Source organism: Macaca fascicularis, chromosome 7 (genome assembly GCF_037993035.2).
Source record: "Macaca fascicularis isolate 582-1 chromosome 7, T2T-MFA8v1.1".
Classification (NCBI taxonomy): Eukaryota; Metazoa; Chordata; class Mammalia; order Primates; family Cercopithecidae; genus Macaca; species Macaca fascicularis.
The window spans coordinates 67,015,878-67,041,792 of NC_088381.1; the positions used below are offsets into that span (position 1 = coordinate 67,015,878).

The 25,915-nt window shown below is 39.0% G+C and overlaps 1 protein-coding gene across 4 annotated transcripts in view; it reads left to right on the forward strand.

Moving 5' to 3' along the window:
- Positions 1-6,906: 6,906 nt before the first annotated feature.
- LOC102142266 (stabilizer of axonemal microtubules 2) overlaps positions 6,907-25,915 on the forward strand; it is a 52,808-nt gene continuing 33,799 nt past the window's right edge. For 2 of the 4 annotated variants that reach the window (XM_073996529.1, XM_045397409.2), the window contains exons 1-3: positions 6,907-7,021; positions 14,874-15,053; positions 20,898-21,100. In XM_073996529.1, coding sequence (XP_073852630.1) covers positions 6,984-7,021; positions 14,874-15,053; positions 20,898-21,100 — 421 coding nt within the window. In that variant the 5' untranslated portion in view covers positions 6,907-6,983. Of the gene's footprint in view, positions 7,022-7,206; positions 7,384-14,873; positions 15,054-20,897; positions 21,101-25,915 lie in introns of those variants that run through there. The other 2 variants (XM_045397410.3, XM_005560287.4) reach the window with 2 other exon arrangements.

A 25,915-nucleotide genomic window follows, 5' to 3' on the forward strand; every position in this document is an offset into this window, starting at 1 on the left:
TTATTTAACCCATGTGAATCTATTTCTGTCTTCTATATCTGGAGTCTAGGCTAAAGGATTCAAAGGCATTACATCCCCTTAGGATATTTTACAGAATGTATATTGTTAGGAATACTTCCTAACAAGATAAATGTATGGTATTCTTGTGGGTGGGACACACAGAGAGGTAAGAAACAGGCAAATAACAAGATTTAATAAATATGATCCCAATATTTGTAGCAAATTTTGGTCACAAACGTAAAGATAATAGAGGCTCCATTTTCTCAAAGAAGAATTATGTTCCTGGAAAATGCTAAGATAGTGTATGACCTTGATGGTTTTCAACACCACTTCTATAATGTGCATGATTTATCTGTTTACCTTAAACTAGAATAAGACCCTATATTTCAACCCAAATAAAGATTTGAAAATACTTTTGAAAGCTTAGTAAATTAAGAGTCAGAACCAGAGAAAGAGCTTAACTTGCATTTAGTACACAAATTCTCAAATAAGAGGGCATTCAAAGTGGGTGAAAAGGAGGGGAAGGCATGGTATAAATAAAAGTCACCTGTGGAGTTTCTTCAATCATCAGGTTTCCCTCTTTTTCTCCCATCTAGGTTTCCCTTCAGACTGTCCCACCTTCATAGCAGGAAATACTCCATTCTGGAGAATCAGTACTAAGATATGGATAAAAACATATCTCATCTCTCAGGTGATCTGAGAGGATATGTCCCAGTCAACATTCCTAACTTCTATCCTCATAAGGCTCTGAATTGTTAAGTGTGCTGACTGCTCAGCCCAAATTCCCTTCTAGGAAGTCATCCCAGGCTCACAAGAAACATGTTTGACACTTTTTGACTCCACTCCAATCACCACTGATTGGACTAGGAGGTGACTAACCAACCCAAGGGCAGCCAATCCACAGCTGCAACCTCTGTGATGGGTTCACATGAAAAGATAAGCAGAGCCGCATCCTGCTCTTAAGACTGTGTGTTCAGAAACACAAGAGATTGAAGCAGTAGGCAACAGAAATAAGGTGAAAACAGATAGGATAAAAGGGTAAGAAGTCAGGGCAAGGTGAATGCACAAAGATGAAGACCTGACAGTAGGCAAAAGCTATGAGACAGAGAAAAGACATACAGGATAATAGTGGAGATAAAAACAGACACCCAAATCCAAGGACAACAGTGGAGTTCCAGAGGAAGGATCCATAAACTTTTACTGATGTGGTCTCTAGAACTAACTTGGATCCAGAATCAAAATCTGGCTCCAATTTTTATGAAACATCACTCCAATAAGACTCCTGTTTTTCAATTTTCATGAATATTATTTCTAATATCATTTCACACATATGCTTTCAATAATCTATCCCACCCCAACCCAAGCTAGCTTCAGTTTCCAGTCTGTGCAATCAAGAAAGAATACCTGGCCGGATGCAGTGGCTCCTGACTGTAATCCCAGCACTTTGGGAGGCCAAGGCAGGCAGATCACCTGAGGTCATGACGAGACCAGCCTGGACAACATGGTGAAACCCCATCTCTACTAAAAATACAAAAAATAGCTAGGTGTGGTGGCATACGCCTGTAACGCCAGCTACTCAGGAGGCTGAGGCAGGAGAATCACTGGAACCCGGGAGGCAGAGGCTGCAGTGTGCCGAGATAGCACCACTGCACTCCAGCCTGGGTGACAGAGCAAGACTCCGTCTCTTAAAAAGAAAAAAAAAAGTGTACCTAAAACAATCTGTGAGCAGCCAAGATCACAGAGCTCAACAAAATTAGAGTTCAGACCATTCAATTCCCAGGGTCCTACAGCAAATTCTTCTACAATACTACACCAGAAAGACAAATGTGAATTGGAGTGGGTGAATTTTATGGTATATAAATTAAACCTTAACAAAGTGGTTAAAGGACTCAGGGGAGGGGGACTAGAGACAAAGTATAGAGCAGAACAACTAAAACTGACACCAGAGGAATCTTCAAATAAAAACAGACTAATAATCTGGGTAAGGAGGAAGGCAGCCTACAAATCTCTTGAAGTCTGTAAAATGAGATAAATAAATAGACCCTCAACCCCATTCTCTGGATTACAGGAAGAGAACATACCCTTTAAAATGTGAGAATTATTTGTTTTTAAAAATGAAGTGTTACTTTAAACATTAAACACTGAGAATTCATGTGCCTAAGAGCTTCAAAACGGGTTTGGCACAACAGCCATGCCCCACAGAGTACATCTTTTGGTGGCAATGCCAAAGATACGACACTTGTGAAGGATGAACCACAGGTAAGTCCATTAGGGAAATAAAATATATCTTTAATATTTTCTTCTAATTATAAGAATACACATTTTGTGTAAAATTTTCAAATACTACAAAAATAAATATTTTGAAAAGTGCAAGTTTTGCCATAATCCTAGCCCCTGCAGAGAGCTACTGTTAAGGGTTTGGTAAGTATCCTTCCAGACACCTTTATCTGCATATATATTTTTATTACCCAAACACATTCATATCTTACAAAAATAGTCTGCGTTTTCTGTCTCTTAACATACCATTCTTCCCTATACAATGACATATATATTAAACAGTAGGTTTAACAGCTGCACAGTATTTCACAGCTTGGATGTATCAGTTTATTTAACCATTCTCCTACTGACATTGAGGTTGTTGGTATTTTTTTCACGAATACAAACTTTTTAGTGAATATCAGTGACATGTATCTCACACACTGACATGACTATTTCTGTCAGATAAATTCCTAGAAGTGTTACTATCGAAGTAGCATCCTCATTTGAGGATAGCAAGCTGGTCCTGATCATGCCAGTCTACTTTTAAGTAAATAAGACTCCAAATCTAACATGCAGGCTAGGCCATGAGGCAGAATAGTAGGGCTGAACCAGCTAAAGGCCTAGGGCTCCTGACTTTCCTTGTGAAGAAATCCATACAAGCACCTGGTGGAGGGGGCCAGTGTGAACTGCCAGTTCTTCTGCCCTCAAGCCAGTCAGAGGTTTCCATTTGCTTCCAAGCCTGGACAGCATGACTCTGACAACAGATCATGTGTAAAGGCCAGAATAAAATATGTAGAATATAAGCAAAGAAACTGAGGCATGCAATTAATTCAGAAAGAGAGAGGAGGACATGAAAGATGCAAAGCTCTGTTTCTGTAAAACAGATTGATTAACCTGTTGCATAATGTAGTGAAATGGCACTGGATTTCATAGTGATCCCTCGGATCTGTTCATCTTCTCTGCTGTCCATGTACCTTAACTGGAAAAATGCAACATATGCATCTTCACTTCCCAAAGAATTAAAATGTAACATTAAAATTTGCTAATTTAGATTTTTTTTGTTTTAAATACTTAAATTTTATTTTTTTTATTTTTATTTATTTTTGTAGACACTAGTCTCGAACTCCTAGCTCAAGTGATCCTCCCACCGTGGCCTCCCAAAGTGCTGAGATTACAGGTGTGAACCACCATGCCCAGCCAATACTTAAATTTTAAACTATATAGAGCCTCTCTCTTTTTATTTATTTATTTATTTTTGAGACAGAGTCTTATTCTGTTGACCAGGCTGGAATGCAGTGGCACAATCTCGGCTCACTGCAAACTCTGCTTCCCAGGTTCAAATGATTCTCTTGCCTCAGCCTCCCAAATAGCTGAGATTACAGGCATGTGCTAACATGCCTGGCTAATTTTTGTATTTTTAGTAGAGACGGGGTTTCGCCATGTTGGCCAGGCTGGTCTTGAACTCCTGACCTCAGGTGATCAACCCACCTCGGCCTCCCAAAGTGCTGGCATTAAAGGCATGAGCCTCCTTGCCTGGCCCTCTCTCTCTTTTTTTAAGATGATGAGGGGATGGAGAAGTGAAGTTGGTTGAGAGGAAGGGAACATGACAAATTGAAAAACATTACCACTAGGAACTCATAAACATATTCAAATACTGCATACCCTCCCCACAGTGTTGCTCATCCAAATATCAGCCATAAATGATGGTGCAGTTCAAGAACAACTTACAGAGAGTAGCACTTGGGAGAATTCTTTCTAAACATCAATAACATAGCCATTCTTTTCCTATTTATAAGCTATTTGACAAATTCTGAGCAGAGACTGAAACAGAGGTTTCTAGAAGCAAGAGAAGTGTCTTTACTCCTTTTCCAAATTAACAGATTTTGAATACATCTTTTTTTAAAAAAGAATACAGTAGAAAATATTTGTAGTATGACCATTTAGTTGATAATTTTCACTGTAATGCCCACCAGTGAGGGTCTACATCTCATTCTCTAGACCTTGCAGTGCATCAGTATTGACAGTGAATTCGTTTAAATAAAGATCCCATCCCTTTCCAACTCCTTAGCCCTAAGTACCAGACTAACCTCCTCCTCCTTTCTCCAGAATGATTTTCCCTTACCCTTCCTCCATTTTCTCCACTGTCAAACTTTTGAAAAATTCTTAACCTTTCTATTTATTCCTTTCTTTCATTCAAAAGCACTGAGAATTATCTGTTGATATGAACTGCCACATGTATTCATCCACATTAATTCTGAAATTTTCAGAAAGGCTTCCATTTCCGCAGCTCTGGCAAAATCAAAGCCCTAAAGGCTATCAATGACCTCTGGACAAACGCAGTAATCATTGTCAATCCTCACTTTTCTTGATTCCAGTGCAGCATAACAATCACCCTTTGTGTGCATGTGTGTTACATGCATATGTGAAATTCTTCCAAGAGTCTGAAATATCTTAATTTACCTCCATCTCTCCTTAGATCCCACTGCTGTTTCCCTTCACCTCTCCAACCTCTCAGTCGGTCCTTCCTTCAAAAAGTCTCAGTCCCTTATCAGTCTTCTATAATGTATGTTTTTAAGCACTGGGTTGGTATGAAACATGTGTAAATAACAACACAATGAACCCCTATGTATGCACCATTCCATTTCAAAAGGAAAAAAAAAAAAGTCTTTTACTTTTGAAGTACCCTGTGCTCCTGGCTTATAGGTAACCACTATCCTGAATTTTATCTTGATCATTTCCTTATTTTCTTTATAATTTTTAAAAATGAGTGTGTCCCTAAGCAATATATCATGTAGAGTGGCAAGTTTTAAGCCTTCTATAAGAATCATACTTACTATATTACACTGTCACTTTTTCTCTGCTCGATATTGTTTTCCTGAGATTCACCCATATTGACATAATTCATTCATTTTTATTACTGTAGGACTCCACCTCACAAATCTACCACACCCATTCATCCATTGTATTACCGGTGGACATGGAGACGGATTCCAGTTTTCTGTAACTATTACTGAGCTGATATGAACAGTTGTGGGTCTCTTATACACTCTCTACCAATAGAATTTCTGAGTTATTAAATCTGCACATCCTCAACCTAACATTTCCAAATTATTTTCCAAATAGTTGGACTGATCCACAGTGGAATACTGCTTTTTTTGATTCATAAGTTCAACAGCTGATATTGCTGGACTTTATTTTTTAAGATGGGTGATAAAGAGCATCTCACGGTTTTAATTTACATTTCTCCTATTATTAATGGGATTAAGTATTTTATAAGTTTCTTGTATTGGCCATTTAACATTCCTTTTCTGTGAACTGCCTATACAAGGCTTTTGTCCACTTTTCTACTGGTTGTAATACAGATTTATTTTGTTTTGGATAAGTTATTTATAGTCTCTGAATACTAGTCCTTTGTCAATTACATGTGTGTTATTAATATTTTTCACAGTTACCAGGCTTGTTTTTTTCCATTTCTTTCTGGCGTCTTTGATAAATATGTTCTTAATTTTAAGTAGTTTATTAACCTTTTATAAAATTGTTTGCACGTTTTTGTCTTAAGAAATCTTCCTTTAAGGTCATAAAAATATTAGCCCATATTATTTTCTAAAAGCTTTACAGTTTTGATTTTAAATATAAATACCTTAACTGTGCAATTGATTTGTGTGTGGTATTAAGTAGAGGTCCAATTTTTTTTCCACATGGATAACCAATTGCCCAAGAACCATTTAAAAGGTTCATCTTTTTCTCACAGATCTGAAATGCCAGCCTATTATTCTAGGCCAACTATTCTGAGCCATCAGTCAATTTCATGCCTCAGCCAATTCCAGGCTAAACACTAAAGTCAGTATCCTACTACGATTATAATTGAGGAATTTGCTCATCCTTCTGGATCCGAAGGCTGCGATGAATCACGCAGCTCGAAGGGGCTGGGTGCACAGTGACACCAGTAACCCTGCCGGTGGAGGAGAACTCTGGTAAACTTCTCCAGGCCAATGGCCACGTACAGGAAGGGTTGCATGCAGGAGGCTGACAAGATGCTTAAGAAGATGCTCCCTTTCTCTCTTCAGTCTTCCCCCAAGTCCCTCATTCTGACATTCTCGCTAGTCCTCGCGCGAGGTCGAATATCCAGCTTTATTCCTGCCCACCGAGCCCGAACAAAGTTTTGGGTCACGTGCTTATTATCCAAGCAGGTGCACTGCCGGTCTTTCATTCCTTTCTAAATAAAAAGGAAAAACGTCTACACTACATGCCCTTCATTTCTGCAGGGTCCCGGATTCGTTCTCTTTGAGGATCCCGGGTCCACACAGACAGGCCACGCCCCGACCCCAGATTGGCAGCCACACTCCGGGGACCGCCGCTCCCAGCCCGCGCTCGACCCCAGCCCGGGTTTCCGCCTCAGAGTCGCAGCGAGCGGGGTCCTCCAGCACCGCCCAGAGGCTGGCCGAGGAAGATGCCAGTTCCTAACGCGAGCCCGCAATCACAGTCTGCAGCAACCCCACGAGCCCTGTTCCTCCTCCCGGGTCCCAGCCACACCAAGAGCTTCGGAACGCAGAGAACTCTGCGGGTCCTGCACGCCCGTACTGACGCGTCCCTTCCGCCGCCGGAAGCCGGCGCCGCGTCCGTCACCAGGCATCCCTCTGTTGCCTTGACTACGGCGGGCGCTGTAAGAGTGAAGAAGCTGCAAGTGCTGAGGCGAGCTGAAAGAAACCCTTGGAGCCGAGAGCATGAGGAACTGGTGTCTGTGTCAGATTTGTACCTGCGGGTAAGAAGTGGCTGGTGTAGTGGCAGGCCGGGGCTTGGGAGCCGACCTAGGGCCTAGGTGCACGGAGCCAGCTCCTCGGGAACCCTGAGAATGGCCGTCCTCCGCAGATCAAGGGACGAGGGCGCAGCGACATCCCCACTTATCCCTCTCCAGTAATACTCCCTCCGCACCCGCCGGCTACCTGGGGGTAAAACGTTTCTTCATAGCCCCTGAGACTCCCAAGCAAGGATGCAAAGTAAAAATGCCACACAGGCCGGGTAAATAATATATGTGAAGCCGCGACGGGATATAAGACTGGTGAGTAGTGGCATGTGATCCGACTGGGAGAATGCATTTCCACCCCGTCATCCCCCACCACAAAGGTGAGAAAGAACAGTGCTCAAGGCCCTGAGTCTGCAACCCATATCACACTTTCTTTCATCTGCTTTCTGTCCTCCCAGCCAGACCATATTCCCATTCCCGTCCAGGCAGCAGTTCTTTGGGATTCGCCTGACTGAAAAGGCAGTACAGTAGTCCCCACCCTGAAACCTAGAATCCAACTGAGTCCTGCCTAACAACCTTCCATCACCTAGAAACAGTCTTCTCCTTTCTCAGCTTCACTGTTGACCTAGGGATTAGATCATTATTTGCTAAGTAAATATGAACGTGTCAATCCCTTCGTATTGGTAATCCCCTTCAAAGAAAACACCTGCATGTTGATGGAAAGCAGTTTTTTTTATAGTCTCATAATAAACACAGTTCGTAATTAGAAGTAGATTAAAATATCAACAAATTAACTTTGGGTGTATGAATCTGCAGACTGGTATGCAGGAGAAAATCTTTACTTTTTTTCTAATTCATATCCAACGTAAGTTCCTTTCCCATTCAACTGTTAGGAAATTCGGTCTTCATTATCTTGAGGGCTACCCTTGGAATGCTGTGATTTTACTTTTTGTTTGTTTTTGCTTGTGGTTGTTTTGTTTTTTAAGGGTTTTATCTTTATTTTCTGATAATGCAATAAATAAATACACATGAGGTGTCATAAAAATCTGAGCAAAAATATATTATAAAACGCCTTCTTAATTCTATCTTCCACAGATAAGTGTGCTTTAAGACTTGCTTTACATGTGCATTTCTCTTTCTTTCTTTCTTTCTTTCTTTCTTTCTTTCTTTCTTTCTTTCTTTCTTTCTTTCTTTCTTTCTCTCTTTCTCTCTCTCTTTCTCTCTTTCTCTCTTTCTTTCTTTCTTTTTCTTTCTTTTTCGCTCTGTCGCCAGACTGGAGTGCAGTGGCACAATCTCGGCTCACTGCAACCTCCGCCTCCTGGGTTCAAGCAATTCTCCTGCCTCAGCTTCTTGAGTAGCTGGGATTACAGGCAAACGCCACCGCACCCAGCTTATTTTTGTATTTTTAGTGGAGACGGGGTTTCACCATGTTGGCCTCTATCTCCTGACCCGTGATCCGCCTGCCTCGGCCTCCCAAAGTGCTGGGATTACAGGCATGAGCCACTGCACCCGGCCTGCATTGATTTTTTTTTTTTTTAACAAGAAAAGAGAATATTCTGAGCATACTATTTTTTTTATTATTCCTTTGAAAGCGTTCTTTTGTATTATTATTATACTTTAAGTGCTAGGGTACATGTGCACAACGTGCAGGTTTGTTACATAGATATACACGTGCCATGTTGGTGTGCTGCACCCATTAACTCATCATTTACGTTAGGTATATCTCCTAATGCTATCCCTCCCCCTGCCCCCCACCCCACGACAGGCCCCCATGTGTGATGTTCCCGGCCCTGTGTTCCAGTGTTCTCATTGTTCAATTCCCACCTATGAGTGAGAACATGCAGTGTTTGCTTTTCTGTCCTTGTGATAGTTTGCTCAGGATGATGGTTTCCAGCTTCATCTATGTCCCTACAAAGGATATGAACTCATCCTTTTTCATGGCTGCATAGTATTCCATGGTGTATATGTGCCACATTTTCTTAATCCAGTCTGTCATTGATGGACATTTGGGTTGGTTCCAAGTTTTTGCTATCATGAACAGTACCGCAATAAACATACGTGTGCATTTGTGTTTATAGTAGCGTGATTTATAATCCTTTGGATATATACCCAGTAATGGAATTGCTGGGTCAAATGGTATTTCTAGTTCTAGATCCTTCAGGAATCACCACGCTGTCTTCCACAATGGGTGAACTAATTTACACTTCCACCAACAGTGTAAAAACTTTCCTATTTCTCCACATCCTTTCCAGCATCTGTTGTTTCCTGACTTTTTAATGATCGCCATTCTAACTGGTGTGAGATGGTATCTCATTGTGGTTTTGATTTGCATTTCTCTGATGACCAGTGATGATGAGCATTTTTTCATGTGTCTGTTGGCTGCATAAATGGCTCCATTTGAGAAAGGTCTGTTCATATCATTCGCCTACTTTTTGATGGGATTATTTGTTTTTTTCTTGTAAATTTGTTTAAGTTCTTTGTAGATTCTGGATATTAGCTGTTTGTCAGATGGGTAGATTGCAAAAATTTTCTCCCATTCTGTAGGTTGCCTGTTCACTCTGATGGTAGTTTCTTTTGCTGTGCAGAAGCTCTTTAGTTTAATTAGATCCCATTTGTCTATTTTGGCTTTTGTTGCTATTGCTTTTGGTGTTTTACTCATGAAGTCCTTGTCCTAAATGGTATTGCGTAAGTTTTCTTCTAGGGTTTTTATGGTTTTAGGTCTAACATTTAAGTATTTAATCCATCTTGAATTAATTTTGTAGAAGGTGTAAAGAAGGGATCCAGTTTCAGCTTTCTACATATGGCTAGCTAGTTTTCCCAGCACCATTTATTAAATAGGGAGTCCTTTCCCCATTTCTGGTTTTTGTCAGGTTTGTCAAAGATCAGATGGTTGTAGATGTGTGGTATTATTTCCGAGGGCTCTGTTCTTTTCCGTTGGTCTCTCTCTCTGTTTGGTACCAGTAGCATGGTGTTTTGGTTGCTGTAGCCTTATAGTATAGTTTGAAGTCAGGTAGCGTGATGCCTCCAGCTTTGTTCTTTTGGCTTAGGATTGTCTTGGCAGTGTGGGCTCTTTTTTTGTTCCATATGAACTTTAAAGTAGTTTTTTCCAATTCTGTGAAGAAAGTCATTGGTAGCTTGATGGGGTGGCATTAAATCTATAAATTACCTTGGGTAGTATGGCCATTTTCATGATATTGATTCTTCCTATCCATGAGCATGGAATGTTCTTCCATTTGTTTGTGTCCTCTTTTATTTCATTGAGCAGTGGTTTGTAGTTCTCCTTGAAGAGGTCCTTCACATCCCTTATAAGTTGGATTCCTGGGTATTTTATACTCTTTGTAGTAATTGTGAATGGGAGTTTACTCATGATTTGGCTCTCTGTTTGTCTGTTATTGGTGTATAGGAGTGCTTGTGATTTTTGCACATTGATTTTGTATCCTGAGACTTTACTGAAGCTGCTTATCAGCTTAAGGAGATTTTGGGCTGAGACGATGGGGTTTTCTAAATATACAATCACATCATCTGCAAACAGGGACAATTTGACTTCCTCTTTTCCTAATTGAATACTCTTTATTTCTTTCTCTTGCCTGATTTCCCTGGCCAGAACTTCCAACACTATGTTGAATAGGAGTGGTGAGAGAGGGCATACCTGTCTTATGCCAGTTTTCAAAAGGAAGGATTCCAGTTTTAGCCCATTCAGTATGATATTGGCTGTGGGTTTGTCATAAATAGCTCTTATTATTTTCAGATACACTCCATCAATACCTAGTTTATTGAGAGTTTTTAGCATGAAAGAGTGTTGAATTTTGTCAAAGGCCTTTTCTGCATCTATTGAGATAATCATGTGGTTTTTGTCTTTGGTTCTGTTTATGTGATGGATTACCTTTATTGATTTGCATATGTTGAACCAGCCTTGCATCCCAGGGATGAAGCCCACTTGATCATGGTGGATAACCTTTTTGGTGTGCTGCTGGATTCGGTTTGCCAGTATTTTATTGAGGATTTTGCATTGATGTTCATCAGGGATATTGGTCTAAAATTCTCTTTTTTTGTTGTGTCTCTGCCAGGTTTTGGTATCAGGATGATGCTGGCTTCATAAAATGAGTTAGGGAGGATTCCCTGTTTTTCTGTTGATTAGAATAGTTTCAGAAGGAATGGTACCAGCTCCTCATTGTACCTCTGATAGAATTCAGCTGTGAATCTATCTAGTCCTGGACTTTTTTTGGTTGGTAGGCTATTAATTATTGCCTCAATGTCAGAGCCTGTTATTGGTCTATTCAGAGATTCAGCTTCTTCCTGGTTTAGTCTTGGGAGGGTGTGTGTGTCCAGGAATTTATCCATTTCTTCTAGGTTTTCTAGTTTATTTGCATAGAGGTGTTTATAGTATTATCTGATGATAGTTGGTATTTCTGTGGGATCTGTGGTGATATCCCCTTTATCATTGTTTATTGCATCTATTTGATTCTTCTCTCTTTTCTTCTTTACTAGCCTTGCTAGCAGTCTATCCGTTTTGTTGATCTTTCGAAAAACCAGCTCCCGGATTCATTGATTTTTTTTAAAGGTTTTTTTGTGTCTCTATCTCCTTCAGTTCTGCTCTGATCTTAATTATTTCTTGCCTTCTGCTAGCTTTTGAATTTGTTTGCTCTTGCTTCTCTCTAGTTCTTTTAATTGTGATGTTAGGGTAGTCGATTTTAGATCTTTCCTGCTTTCTCTTGTGGACATTTAGTGCTATAAATTTCCCTGTACACACTGCTTTAAATGTGTTCCAGAGATTCTGGTACGTTGTGTCTTTGTTCTCATTGGTTTCAAAGAACATCTCTATTTCTGTTTTAATTTCATTATTTACCTAGTAGTCGTTCAGGAGCAGGTTGTTCAGTTTCCATGTAGTTGTGCGGTTTTGAGTGAGTTTCTTAATCCTGAGTTCTAATTTGATTGCACTGTGGTCTGAGAGACTGTTGTGATTTCTGTTTCTCACATTTGCTGAGGAGTGCTTTACTTCCAACTATGTGGTCAATTTTGGAGTAAGTGTGATGCAGTGCTGAGAAGAATGTGTATTCTGTTGACTTGGGGTGGAGAGTTCTGTGGATATCTATTAGGTCCACTTGGTGCAGAGCTGAGTTCAAGTCCTGGATATCCTTGTTAACCTTCTGCCTTGTTGATCTGTCTAAAATATTGACAGTGGGGTATTAAAGTCTCCAATTATTATTGTGCGGGAGTCTAACTCTCTTTGTAGGTCCCTAAGGACTTGCTTTATGAATCTGGGTGCTCCTGTATTATGTGCATATATATTTAGGATAGTTAGCTCTTCTTGTTGAATTGATCCCTTTACCATTTTGTAATGGTTGTCTTTGTCTCTTTTGATCTTTGTTGGTTTAACGTCTGTTTTATCAACGACTAGTATTGCAACCCCTCCTTGTTTTTGCTTTCCGTTTGCTTAATAAACCTTCCTCCATCCCTTTCTTTTGAGCCTATGTGTGTCTCTGCATGTGAGATGGGTCTCCTGAATACAGCACACTGATGGGTCTTGATTCTTGATCCAATTTGCCAGTCTGCATCTTTTAATTGGGCATTTAGCCCATTTACATTTAAGGTTAATATTGTTATGTGTGAATTTGATCCTGTCATTATAATGTTAGCTGGTTATTTTGCCCATTAGTTGATGCAGTTTCTTCCCAGCATCAATGGTCTTTGCAATTTGGCATGTTTTTGCAGTGGCTGGTACCAGTTGTTCCTTTCCATGTTTAGTGCCTCCTTCAGGAACTCTTGTAAGGCAGGCCTGGTGGTGACAAAATCTCTCAACATTTGCTTATCTATAAAGGATTTTATTTCTCCTTCACTATGAAGCTTAATTTGGCTGGATATGAAATTCTGGGTTGAAAATTCTTTTCTATAAGTATGTTGAATATTGGCCCCCACTCTCTTCTGGTTTGTAGAGTTTCTGCTGAGAGATCTGCTGTTAGTCTGATGGACTTCCCTTTGTCGGTAACCCGACCTTTCTCTCTGGCTGCCCTTAACATTTTTTCCTTCATTTCAACCTTGGTGAATCTGACAATTTTGTGTCTTGGGTTTACTCTTCTCAAGGAGTATCTTTGTGGTGTTCTCTGTATTTCCTGAATTTGAATGTTGGCCTGCCTTGCTAGGTTGGGGAAGTTCTCCTGGATAATATCATGAAGAGTGTTTTCCAACTTGGTTCCATTCTCCCTGTCACTTTCAGGTACACCAACCAAATGTAGATTTGGTCTTTTCACATAGTCCCATATTTCTTGGAGGCTTTGTTTGTGTCTTTTTACTCTTTTTTCTCTAAACTTCTCTGCTCACTTTATGTCATTAATTTGATCTTCAATCACTGATACCCTTTCTTCTACTTGATTGAATCGGCTACTGAAGCTTGTGCATGTGTCACATAGTTCTTGTGCCATGGTTTTCAGCTCCATCAGATCATTTAAGGTCTTCTCTACACTGTTTATTCTAGTTAACCATTTGTCTAATCTTTTTTCTAGGTTTTTATCTTCCTTGTGATGGGTTCAAACATCCTCCTTTAGCTCGGAGAAGTTTGTTATTACCGACCTTCTGAAGCCTACTTCTGTCAACTTGTCAAAGTCATTCTCCATCCAGCTTTGTTCCGTTACTGGCAAGGAGCTGCCGTCCTTTGGAGGAGAAGAGGCGCTCTGGTTTTTAGAATTTTCAGCTTTTCTGCTCTGGTTTGTCCCCATCTTTGTGGTTTTATCGACCTGTGGTCTTTGATGCTGGTGACCTTCAGGTGGGATTTTGGGGTGGATGTCCTTTTTGTTGCTGTTGATGCTATTCCTTTCTGTTTGTTAGTTTTCCTTCTAAGAGTCAGGTCCCTCAGCTTCAGGTCTGTTGGAGTTTGCTGGAGGTCCACTCCAGACCCTGTTTGCCTGGATATCACCAGTGGAGGCTCAGTTGGAAATGCAGAAATCACCATCTTCTGTGTCGATCATGCTGCGAGCTGCAGAGTGGAGCTGTTCCTATTCTACCATCTTGGAACAGAAAAGCCTGAGCATACTATTCTACAATCTGGGTTTTTACTATTTACAATCTCACCATCTTCTAGTGAACATGCATAAAGGCCACCCTCATTCTCTTAAATAACTATATACTATTAGCTTATATGATATATTGGTCAAGATTCTTAGTTATGGATAACATAATCTTCTCTGGTTAGTTTAGGCAAAAAGGAATTTATTAAGGAGTATATATATAGAGAGAGAGTTCACTTGGAAGAACTTAAGAAATCATTTTCAAAATAAGCTTCCAGGAAAAACTTCCAAAAATTTTACCACAGAAGAGGACTGACAAGGAAGCCACTGCCTCTGCCACAGTCCAAAAATTGCAACAGAGCTGTAGACTTCAGAATCACTCATCTCTTCCAAGGTCAAGAAGCTGCCAAGTTAGAAAACCAGCTTGCAAATCAAGATGCCACCTAACAACTTCTAACTCCAATCTCTTGTTGCCTCTATTACATTCCATGCAAGCAAAATAAATGTTGTGCCTTGACTCTCTCCTTATGTAGCTCTGTTCTGAGTCAAAGTATCAAGTGAATACATGTAGTAGGTGAAACCTAAATTGTATGTGGAACCTTCCTGCAAGAGCTTGGGAAATTCCCTATTAGCTTTTCAGCTTCTATAGTGTAACAAGACACTAAATTGTTATGAGACACTTAATTGCTGTGCTTCCACCATGTAGAGATAGACCATTATTTATAGATTGTTTTTATAGAGGAAAAAGGTTTTTTTCAGTAAAGCTCTAGAATTTAGAAATTGTGAGTTTATTGGCGGTCTCTGATTAAAATGCAATTACAACACAAAATGTTTTTTAAGGTTAATCTTTCAGTTTATTTTTTGCACAGGCGACATCATTGTCCACATGGAACCACAAGGATTTATGAAAATTCTGGGGTGTTTTTCCCTACAACTGAATATTTGGAAAAATATCCTATGTATGACAATGTTCTTCCAACTCAGAGTCTTAAACCCAAGCAAGAAATTCGAGCATGCCGTGGTAAAATGGAAGGAATAACTACATTTAAGTAAATATTTAGTAACTATTTGCTTTACTTATTTTTCTTCCAACTCTTCTGCTGTCAATAAATTTTTCTAGCTATTTAAATTACTGTTTCATGGATTTAAGTTGAACCAATCTAATAGGCAAGAGACTAGTTAAGTCATAACTTGAGAAAAAACAGAAAAATGAGAATTAGGTTGACAAAGTGTGAGAAGAAAAAAGGGATATAAAAAGTTCTGTTTTTTTTTTAACTTCCTAAAATATCTAATATTTGTCTGCTTTCCACTGTCACCACCACCTACAGCAGGGTGTCCAATCTCTTGGCTTCCCTGGGCCACACTGGAAGAAGAATTGTCTTTGGCCGCACGTCAAATCCAGTAACACCAACCATAGCTGATGAGCAAAAAAAAAAAAAAAAAATCACAAGAAAATCTCATAATGTTTTAAGAAAGTTTACAAATTTGTGTTGGACTTCATTCAAAGCCGTCCTGGGCTGCATGAAGCCCATAGGCTGCAGGTTGGACAAGCTTGACCTAGAGGAATGCAGTCGCTTTCTAAGTGTAATATCTGAATCTACTCTAGTTTTTGCAGTTTGATCTGTTTTCAATACTTCAGCCTGCCCAAATGCAAACCAAATCCTATCACTTTTCTGCTTAAAATACTCTTAAACTTTCCCATTGTGTTTAACACAAACCAGAATCCTTATCAAAACCATGTAGAGGCATGGTTTGCTCACTACTTAATTCTGTAATTCATTTTTACTGTAGTGCCCTTTTTACTCTTTTATGCTCCATCCCATGTGCCATTTTTTATTTATTTGAAAAGTGCCAGGTTTCCTTGTCTCAGGGTCTTCCAAGATACTATTTTCCCTACCTGCAATTTTCCTTCCCTCTCTTAGCTAACGCTCATTCAATCTGCAGATCTCAACTAAATTATCACTTGAATAAGCCTTCTCTGACACTTCACCCAGTTTTCAGATTAGGTAAAATTCTTCTATGTAAGCTCCCAAAGCACCTTCCTGTTATTTATCATTAGGTTGGTTTCAGTGTTTCATGAAAGCAGGAAATAAGTCTATTGTTGTCTCAGCATTCTATTTTTAGAAAACTAATACAATGCCTACTAGCACATAGTAGGTACCCAATATTTGTTCAGTGAGTGATGAAAAAAAATCCTCTTAAATCTGTACTTTTCACTTGAAGTTACCTTTTTTGATTTCTCAAATTTTTGACAGTTAGGTGGATTAAGTATATTTACTCATTATTTTATTTGAACTGTTAATGTATGTACTATATTCAAGGTACAATCCTGGTGTTAAGTATAAAAATGTCAATAAGTTTGTGAACCCCAAATATCTGAGATAGGTCTCAGTTAATTTAGGAAGTTTATTTTGCCAAGGTTGAGGGTGCATGCTGGTGACACAGCCTCAAGAGGTCCCAATAATATGTGCCCAAGGTGGTCAGAACACAGTTTGGTTTTATACGTTTTAGGGAGACACACGTCAATCAACATATACGTTAGATTAATATTGGTTCGTTCCGGAAGGGCGGGACAAATTCGAAACTGGGAGTGAGCTTGCAGGTCATAGGTAGATAAGAGACAAATGGTTGCATTCTTTTGAGTTTCTGATGAGCTTCTCCAAAGGAAGCAATCAGATATGCATTTGTCTCAGTGAGCAGAGGGGTGACTATGAATACAATGGGAGACAGGTTTGTCCTAAGCAGTTCCCAGCTTCACTTTTCCCCTTAGCTTAGTGATTTCGGGGCCCCAAGATTTATTTTCTTTTTACAAGTTGAAGTTCCTGCTTTCAAGGAACTCAGACATCATATTTCTATAATTTAGAGTTTTTAAAATGCTCTGTAATAGCTTTAGATTTTGATGTCAGCCATTTTCATTTCATTTCAGATGCAGCTCATTCTTATATAGCAAAGGTGTAGACTTTCAAACTTTTAGTCTAATATGTCTATTTTTAACATTTCAGGCATTCCTTGCAGTAATAATACTTTGGTGACTCTAGTTACTTGTGTAGGTGTATGGCTCTTCCACAGATGGAAGATTTTACTTAGTCCTCAGATTTTGGTATGCAGTAGTGCCATCTAGAAGTGTTACAATTGCAGATTCCAGATCTCCATCTAAAAGAGCCAGTAGATAATAGAGTGGGTCTCAGGAAACTACATTTTTAACCAGCATTGCTAGTGATTCTGTTGCCACTAATTCAGTGCAGTAGGTCAGGAACTGGACTGCTCACTGAGGATGACATGGAACATAAAACAGACGGTCTTTGCTTTACTGTTGTTTATAGTGCTGTGGGAAAGTCCAGATAAGAAAATATCAGATAAATAACTAAGATAATTATGGATTATAATAAGTGAGATGAAGAAATTGAACAACTGGTTGAGACTGATTAAATGGGAATGGCTCTTTGTCTTCACTTTAATTTATTAATATTTATTTCTTGATGCTTTAGTGGTTCATATTAGAGATTTAAAATAAATTTTACAATATTTGTATTTATTGAACAGAGATTGTGCTTTTAACTAGTTCTAAGTGTAGAAATTGAGAAAATTTAACCTGCCATATCTTTCTTTTAAAAGGCAGTTGCTTTTCAATTCTGGATTTCCCCTATTGACTTATTCAAGTAAGCCTTAATAGTTTTCTTTTTTAAAAAAAAGAAAGTCCCAAAGTCCAAAATGCCAATAAAAATAAATTTATTCATTTCTTAAATTGTCATCTCTTCACTTAGTAAGACATTGGATCTTTTCTTTCTATTTTCACTGGGAAACTAGCAGTATTTCTAAGAGTCATAATCTAGGAGCTTTAAACTCTTGCTTGACTCCCTCATGTTGACTGTGGTGACTATGCAGTAGAAAGTGGATTTATCTGTACAAACAAAGAAGCATTCTGTACCTTTGTATAGTACAGGGAGTGACTGTGTAAAGAGGTGTCTGAACTTGTACAAGATTTTGGATCCTTTATAGCAGTACAGTTGTAGCTAACTTAGATGACTGCCAGAGTTGGCAGGAAGCCTACCCTGAAGGAGTAGGATTCTAGACACATCAAATGTTTTAGGATATATCAGATGAATAAGACTGCATTCACCCTCTACTACTACTCCATAGAAAGCGGCTTTGGGTTTGGAGGCATACTTTCTAACACTTAACTAGTCTAACCAGAGAAACTGAGAGTTCTAAGCTTTTGCTTTGCTTTTCCCTTCCTGATTCTCTCACTTCCTGACTGCATTTTAGCCTATTCCCCTCTAGCTTGTATTTAGGAAGAGCGAAGAACAACTCACATGTCTTGAGAAGCAGAGGTATGTGATTTCTACTACTCTTCATTCATTAAATAAAAAATTATTAAGCATTTATTAAGCATCAAGCACTATACTAGACACCTGGGATATAGTGGTGACCAAAAGCAGTCATGATCTCTGTGCTGACAGATGTTGCAACCTATTAGAGATGGCAATCAAAAACATTACTCAAAATAAGTCTAAAATTACAACAATGATGAAATCTATGAAGGATAGGCACAGGTATCTTGACAGCCAGAATAAGAGTTTGACTTTATCAGGGAATAAGAAAAATGAGTCAAAACCTGAAGGATGTTAAATTAGCTGGATTAAGAGGGGGAAGGAAATGCATTCCATGCAGAGAGAGAGAGAGTAGCATGTAGCAGGAAGGAGCATGGAAAGGAGAAAATTATCAAAGAGGGCCAGCTGGAGCAGAGAAAGCAAGAGGAAGCACAGTGACAGTTGAGGCTAGTGAAGGAGACCAGGCAGAGCCTTGAAGCCATGTTCAGTGTTGTCTATGTCCTTAAAGTAATACGTCATGAAGGTTTCTTTTCTTTTTTTTTTTTTTTTTTTTTTTTTTTTTTTTTTTTTTTTTTTTTTTTTTTGGTGGAGGGTAGAGTAGGGAGGAAGGGAGTTAAGGAAGAGGCCAGGGAGATGAGAGCAAGAATGACCTGATCAGATTTACTTGGGAAAGCATTACTTCAGGTGCCATGTGGAGAAAAGATTGGAGGAAGAACTAGAGTAGATGTGGGTAAATGAGTTTAGGAAGCTATTAAAGTGATTCAAATGAGCCATTGTAAAAACTTTGCATATTATGGTAGTGGCAGATGTGGAAAAAAGTGATTAGATTTGAGAGATATTTATGAGGCAAAATTGACAGTAGTTGATGATGGACTAGATAGGGGAGAGTAGTAAGGTATAAAGGGTGAGTCCTAAATTTCTGACTATGCGTCTGAAACGATGGTAATAGCATTCGCTTAAATAGAGAACAAGCAAAAAGGACCACATTTATTGAGGGGAAATAGCGAGTTGATTTGTGACATATTAAGTTTTGAGTTGCCACTGAATATCCAAGAGACCATCATAGATGCTGGTATGGAGCTCAGAGAAGAGGTCTAAGCTGAGATGTAAATTTGAGAGTTTTTTCAATCTAGGTAGTAATCGAAGCTGTGGGAGTAGAAGAGTTATCCTCAGGAGTGAACAGTGGATGAAAAGAAGTATGTGTAGGTAGGTCCAAGTCTTGAAGAACGCTAACATGTATTTAATGACCGAGTAAAGGTAGATGAAGCTGCATAGGAGACTGGCAAGAAATAATCAGGAAGTCAGGAAGAGAAAGTTTCCTAGAAACAGACAGTGTGGATAATAATGTCAATTACTGTTGTAGAGGTCAAGTAAGATGAGGACTAAAAATGTTCAATGAATTTAATCACATGGAAGACATGGTGAACCTTAGAGCTATATTAGGGAAGTGGCAATGCTGGAAACCAGATTGAAATGGATTGGAGTGGGTGAGAAAACAGTTAATTAGTCTAAGAAGTTATGTTGTGAATAGAAGAAGAATTCAGTGAGGGTTTCGGGTTTCTTCGGGGAACTTACAGACATACGCAGCAAATATTGATTAATACAAGATAGTTTAATCACAAAATGAGTCATGTGCCAATAGAGTCCAGAAGAAAAAAGCAATCTATGAAGTCTTGGGGCAGTAACAGTAGTGGCTACCATATTGATCTTACTGTGTACCAAGCAGTCTTAAAAGTGTGTGTGTATATCCTTAAAAACAACTATGTGAGATAGAAGATATTATTGTGCCCTATGAAGTATAAAGAAACTGGGGCATAAACAGATTAATGAAATTATCCAAGGTCCTGCAGCTAGTAAATGGACGTAGGCGGTCTGATCAGTCTAAGTTTGTGTTCTTCTCCATTCCTCAGTTTTTACCTCAGTGTCTGCAGTACTACCTCTGTCACATAATGTTATATAGTGCCCAGGTTGGCTGCATTACCATCCCAGATGCATTACCATCTGGGAGATCCAAAGATGAGGAACACTTATATCCATAATCTGAATGTGATTTATGTCTAAAGACCAGAGTTACTAATCATCTAACAATAAGCGAGAAAACAGCGTGAATTCAAAAAGAAGAAAGTATGCCAAAATAGTTTGCTGGAGACTTTAAGTAGGATGAATAAGGACTTTGACAAAGTGGACTCAGGGGGAATATATTTTTTAAACTTTTCAGGTTTAGTAAATTTTACCTGAAATTTCCTCCCAGGTTAGAAAAAAAAAATCAATTACTTGAGGATATTATTTACTGAAAATCCAATTAACTGACGTTAATTAAAAAGTAATGATATTTTAAAAACTAGAATTTTTGATATATTTACTTTTCTCAAGGTATTTAGTCACTGGATAGGACTTTATAAGAAATTCAGTTACTTCTTTCAAGTAGTTTATCATCTATTACCATTTTAATATCTTCTCAGACTTTTCAAGGAAAAAAAGCCTTGACATTTTCCATATTTCATTGAAATAATTAGAAATAAAAGAACTTGTGAGGCTGTGTTTCAAATTTATATATTTCAGGTCGGATTATCGTCCTTATGAAATAGTTAAACAGCCTCGCCATGTGCCAGAAGAATATAAACCAAAACAAGAGAAGATTGATCTTGGTACTACCTACAAACAGGATTTTAATTCGTACAAAGTGCAGCCTGTGGCAATAGTCCGGCCTTTGGAGAGACAACAAGTTAAAAAAGGAAAGTTGGACATAGTCCCGACTTATAAAGGTAACTTGCCATTTCATAAATGAAGGAGCCAAAAAACTAAAACTTACTTCCAGCTTTAACATCTAATATCAAATTATAATTTTGGTGTGCTGCCAAACTTAGCCTCCATGGCTCAGGAAAGAACATTTCTCTCTTTGGCAAAATAGTATTGTATAGTAACAAAAGAAAATAGACCATTTGTCTGATTGAGAAGTAAAAGACCCACATTCCCATCCAAAGTCATCTACTTTGTTAGTTCTCTGTTTCAAAACATGAAAAACAAGGGATGCCATTAAACAAGCATTATGTTAACGATTGTCACTTCATGTCACATTTAGTTGGCATTGTTCTTTTCTTCCCATCCTAGAAAGAGTTGAAATTCTACCGAGAGTATTGGGATCTTTGAGGTCAAATAAATAGCAATGCTTTTCTCCATTCAAGTCCTGAACCAACCTATAAAGCAAAAGAGTTACCAGATGGAGAAGCACAATGTTACTTTTACACTGATAAAGGACAAAATAGAGAATGAAGCTTTCATCTGTAAGCAGGCGATTCCTGATACTGAACCTCAGAATTAGGTAGGCTTATGTACCCCGTGATAGATAGTGCTAGACTGCCACATAGGGGTCCTGCTCCTCTAAGAATTCTGAGATGGTGGAAGGGTGAGAATACTTTCTCTTTACAGGCAACTGACTTAGAGGCATAGGAGTTGGGCCATGTGTGTTTTTCTTTCCAAAAACGTGTTTTTGTTGTTATTATTGAGACAGAGTCTCGCTCTGTTGCCCAGGCTGGAGTGCAATGGCGGGATCTTGGCTCACTGCAACCTCGCCTCCCAGGTTAAAGCGATTCTCCCACCTCAGCCTGCCAAGTAGCTGGGATTACAGGTGCATGCCACCACACCCAGCTACTTTTTTTGTATTTTTAGTTGAGATGGGGTTTCACCATGTTGGCCAGGCTGGTCACCAACTCCTGACCTCAAGTGATCCACCCATCTCAGCCTCCCAAAGCCTCCCAATGTGCTGGGATCAAAGGCATGAGCCACCACACCTGGCCCCAAAACCTGGAACGGGGTCTTTGTTTTTAAACAGGCTACTTTTGAGGAATGGGGTCTTTGTTTATTAAACAGGCTATTTTTTTTTTTTTTTTGAGATGGAGTCTCTGTTGCCCAGGCTAGAATGCAGTGGCACAATCTTGGCTCACTGCAACCTCTGTCTCCTGGGTTCAAGCAATCCTCCTGCCTCAGCCTCCTGAGTAGTTGGGATTACAGGCACCCGCCACCACACCTGGCTAATTTTTTTTTTTTTTTTTTTTTTTTTTAGACGGAGTCTCACTCTGTTGCCTAGGCTGGAGTGCAATGGCTCAATCTTGGCTCACTGCAACCTCCGCCTCCCGGTTCAAGTGATTGTCCTACCTCAGCCTCCTGAGTAGCTGGGATTACAGGTGCACACCACCACACCCAGCTAATTTTTGTATTTTTAGTAGGGATGGGGTTTCACCATATTGGTCAGGCTGGTCTCGAACTCTTGACCTTATGATCCATCCGCCTCAGCCTCCCAAAGTGTTGGGATTACAGGCATGAGCCACCGCACCCGGCCACTAATTTTTGTACTTTTAGTAGAGATGGGGTTTCACCATGTTGGCCAAACTGGTCTCAAACTCCTGATCTCAAGTGATCCTGACCTCAAGGGAGCCTTGGCCTCCCAAAGTACTGGGATTACAGGTGTGAGCCACTGCACCTGGCATAAAATTAGGCTATTTTGGGCCTATTTTAATTTTAATTTTTGAAAGTAGATATTATTTTTATATCTTTTATCAATAATGTAATTACATGTATAGGATTACATTATTTCCATTGGTTATGTAAAATAGCTGAATAGGTAGGTCCTAATATAAAACACTTTTGTAAGAATGATACCCTCAATAATCAAAGTAATATTTATACTTTAGGTAATAGCTAAATGCATACTTTTTCTTTAAATTTCATGCCTACCCATTCAACGGGTAAGTAAAATGCAGAATATCAGTATACTTTCATATATCAGCCCACTCATTGGGGAGGTCAAAAACGTTCTTTCTGTTTTTTAAATCTTTGAGCACATAACATGCTACACAAAGAACAAATTGTGAAGACTATGTGAATGGTGAAGAAGTATATTATAATTAAATGTAGCATATAGTAATTGCTGATATATAGATATGCATAGGAGAAAATGTACTGTGCAGAATTTGACATAAAGCATAATTGATGAAAATGATTTATATTTGGTCTTTGTTTTTTTTTATTTTTATTTTTGAGACAGAGTCTCACTCTGTCACCCAGGCTGGAGTGCAGTGGCACGATCTCGGCTCACTGCAACCTCTGCCTCCCGGGTTCAACTGATTCTCCTGCCTCAGCCTCCTGAGTAGCTGGGATTACAGGTGCACACTACCACACCCAGCTAATTTTTGTGTTTTAATAGAGATGCGGTTTCACCATGTTGGTCAGGCTGGTCTCGAACTCCTGACCTCATGATCTGCCCTCCTTGGCCTCCCGAAGTGTTGGGATTACAGGCGTAAGCCACTATATTTGGTCTTTTATACAACCATAGTAAGATTTTCTTTTTTTTCTACAAGATCCATAAGAAATATATCAGTAATACTGATGTCCCCTGATGCTGGGAACACGTATACACAACGCACACACACATTTACACCAACACTAGTAGCTTTCCATGACTTGGGTTTCCTGTAGATTCTCATTCTTCTGCTCCTATGGTTATAGTTCAAGGATAAGGAATTTTGAGTTCCTCTGGTATTCTCTCTACTGAACTTTCTTAGTCAGCAAAGATGATATTTTGTATTTCAGGTTTTCAGGCATGAGACAGCAAAAATTCTAAGGGCCAAGGCTGTACTTCCACACTCTGTATGATTGTACTGCAGGTTTTGTAGATAACCTATTTAAGGACAATTCTGCAGCTGAAGAGAAGTCACAATGGGAAGATACTCTCACTGTCCTCTCAGAGTTAGACAGGAGGCAAGGAAGAAATGGGATATGAGAAAAAAAAAAAGATCATGCAAAATGGTAAACAGGATAACATTTAGATTCTGGAGGTGTGGCATTATGAAACTGGTGACTCCTCAACAAAAATGTTTTTTCCCCCAGCAGTCTCAACTTAGAAATTTGTTTATATTAAAATGTAGATCATAAAATAGGTCATTATTTGATTTGATAAACATGTTATAGAGATTACCCTGCTCTATGCTAGACATTGTAGGGAATACAGAGATCTGGATTGTTGCATATTTGTTGTCATTTAGAAACTTTACGATTGATAGCCAAGGAGGTAAAAGATCCATACATTAAAAACTATAAAACATTGATGAAAGACATTGAAGAAGACGTAAGTAAATGGAAAGATATCCTGTGTTCATGGATTGGAAGAATTGATATTGTTGAAATGTTCATATGATCCAAAGCAATCAATAGAATCAATGAAATCTCTATCAAATTTCCAATGGCATTTTTCACAGAAATAGAAAAAATGATTCTAAAATTCATGTGGAGTCACAAAAGACCCTGATTAGCCAAAGCAATCTTGAGAAAGAAGGGCAAGTTTCAGGCATCACACTTCGTGATTTCAAATTATATTACAAAACTATAGTAACCAAAATAATACATAGTACTGGCATAAAAATAGACGTATAGATCAATGAAACAGAATAGAAAACCCAGAATAAGCCCAAGCATATTACAGCCAGCTAATTTTTGACAAGGGTGCCAAGAATACACAGTGGAGAAGCAGTAGTCTTTTCAATAAATGGTGTTGGCTTGCATGCACATGGGCCACAGACCCTATGAAGCAGCTACACAATTGAGATTACAAAGCAACTAGCTAACACTATGTATGACAGAGACAAAACCCCACATATGTATATCTACATAGATAGATAAATAGATTGTTGAGATGGAGTCTTGGTCTGTCACCCAAGCTGGAGTGCAGTGGCACGATCTCAGCTAACTGCAACCTCTGCCTCCCAGGTTCAAGCAATTCTCCTGGTTCAGCCTCCCGAGTAGCTGGGACTACAGGCACCCGCCACCATGCCTAGCTAATTTTTGTATTTTTAGTAGAGACACAGTTTTACCATATTGGTCAGGCTGGTCTTGAACTCCTGACTTCAGGTGATCCACCCGCCTCAGCCTCCCAAAGTGTTGGGATTACAGGCGTGAGCCACCATGCCCAGCCCCCACATATTAATATTAATCTTGAATGTAAATGGCCTAAATGCTCTACTTAAAAGACCCAGAGTGGCAAACTGGGTTAAAAAAACAAAACAAAACAAAACAAAAAACACCCATCCTTCTGCTATCTTTGAGAGACCATCTCACATGCAGTGACACCCATAGGCTCAAAGTAGAAGATGGAGAAAGATCTACCACACAAATAGAAAACAAAAAAAACAGGAGTTGTTGTTTTTGTATCAGATAAAATTGACTTTAAACCAACAACAGTAGAAAGGGGCAAAGAAGGGCATTAATTACATAATAATAAAGAGTGGAATTCAATGAGAACACCTAACTATCCTGAATGTATTATATATGCACTCAGATTTAAAAAACAAATGTTTCTACTTAAGAAAAGACTTTGACAGTCACACAAAAACAGTAAGAGACTTCAACACCCCACTGACAGCATTAGACAGATCATGAAAACAGAAAACTGAGAAATTCTGGATTTAAATTCAACACTTGACCAATTGGACCTAATAGACATCTACAGAATACTCCACCTAACAATCCCAGAATATACATTCTTCTCATTTGCACATGGAACATACCCTAAGTTTGACCACATTCTC